The sequence below is a fragment of the Fusarium oxysporum genome, chromosome 1 (genome assembly GCF_000149955.1).
Source record: "Fusarium oxysporum f. sp. lycopersici 4287 chromosome 1, whole genome shotgun sequence".
Lineage (NCBI taxonomy): Eukaryota > Fungi > Ascomycota > Sordariomycetes > Hypocreales > Nectriaceae > Fusarium > Fusarium oxysporum.
In genome coordinates this window covers 640,620-642,387 of record NC_030986.1, presented here as the reverse complement: position 1 = coordinate 642,387, position 1,768 = coordinate 640,620, and the positions used below count along the sequence as shown (strand labels likewise).

The window sequence follows — 1,768 nt, the reverse complement described above, 5'->3', positions numbered from 1 at the left end:
CTACTCGCCTCTCGATCTCTTCCTCTTGACGTAGACGGTCGATTTCGCGGCGTGTGATATCGTATGCCTTGTGCATTCTGAGCTTCTCGTTCTTCATCAACCACAATTGTCGTTGAACAACACTATAAAATGTTAGCTTAATCCCATCAGACCACCAATCCAGAGAAACTTGCCATTCACCCGTTAAGGGAATATTAGGCTGTCTCAAACCCTTGCTCCAATCGCAGTGCTGGTAGTCCTTTCCGTCCGACTCAAGAATAACACGAGGTCTCGCCAACTCCCAGGGATGATCTTTATAGAACGTTGTTCGCAGCTTATCCTCAATATAAAATATCTTTTGAGGTCGGTACATGTTCTTTGGCTTGGTAGCTTTTTCGTTGGGCGCCCTGTGTCGGGGGGTGACGGTTCGAACGAGTGTCTCGGCGGGAGGGACGGATTGCATGATGTTATACCATGGCGGCGTGGGGATGGATTTGCCGCCGAGGACGTTGTGGTTGAGCTCTTCCGTGACTGTTTGTAGGACCCTTGCGGGTCGGATCTGTCTGCCTCCCATGGTCTATTCTGCGACGGGGTTAGCAGAGCTTCAATTGAGTATGACGATATAAATAGAGGCGGCCTTACGGTATCAATTGACGCTCTGATTGGGAGTAATGTCACACGGGACCTGGCTTGAGCCTCAATGTCGTGGTGGTGAGTGGAAATTTTGGAGATGCATCGGTAAATCTTAACGCCGGCGTGGGATGTTGACAATAAAGGTCAGACACTGAATTCAGCATAGAACCACAAGTATATACTCAAATATTACTTTTCAGACAGAACATTCAACATTGTATGCGTCAATCGATAACAAACTAAGATGTGATACTATACAAGATTAATTTTTTATTTTAGACATTGAAGAAGTCTCTCACCTTTCTTTGCCTTATCTCTTCCATTTTGTATGATGCAGTGTGCGCGGCTTTTATTTTCACCCACCCTCTGGGGTATCTCCCCATAGCTCGGCGCGAATGACAGTGTAGCAAAAAACCATCTCGAAAAAAGGTCCCACTTACAAGAACCTACAAGCCTCCCATCTCAACTTCCGTTGGCATTAGCTCTTCCTGAGAGAGATTGCCGATCTGATTTCTTTCTCAGCGCCATTTTTCTTGTCTAGGCTCTTTTATACAACATCCGAGACAAAATATCGCTCCGGCTACGAATCAGAAGTCGCAGCACCATGAGGAGGAGCTCATGAAAGTCTCTAGTCGATTAGACGGCTCCCTCTGTGCGGTGCTTTCGAACCGACCGTCGGCCAGTTTTGGGGTTACTACCACAAGGAGGAGTCTCTGCACTGTGAGAGAGGCTGGAACAGAGACACAGAGAAAAAGATTGAACTCGAGATCCCCGCCCTCTTGTTCGAAAAGCTCGTCATGGCTTCTCTCGACCTTTTCGCCCGCCACCGAGGCTCGACGTGCCTTGCCTTGCCGTCGCTCCCGACATGTTTTGAATCATTATAGCACCGCTTCCGCCGCCGCCGCACCGATACCTCCGATACATCAGAGATTCCATACTCAGTATGGTCACGACCCTCGACACCTCATGGCTCTTGTACCACAGGAAGATGCGGGAACGGTTGAAGAGCACTTGGAGTACTATCGGGATCCTTACCGAAATTTTAACGCCATCCTCATCAGGGCCGACCAATTTAGTCATCGAGCGCTGGAGGGACATCAAGCCCGTTCGATTTCCATGCATTGCCTGGATGCAGAGGTAAGCATGATAGTGGTTA

The 1,768-nt window shown here is 48.6% G+C and overlaps 1 protein-coding gene across 1 annotated transcript; it reads right to left on the bottom strand.

Annotated features, from left to right (window-relative positions):
• Nucleotide 1: 1 nt before the first annotated feature.
• On the bottom strand, nt 2-553 carry FOXG_11051 (uncharacterized protein; the record flags this gene model as incomplete). Its single annotated transcript, XM_018390542.1, has 1 exon — nt 2-553. A coding segment is annotated over one exon (552 nt), but the record flags the coding sequence as incomplete, so codon positions are not given.
• Between the last annotated feature and the right edge of the window lie 1,215 nt (nt 554-1,768).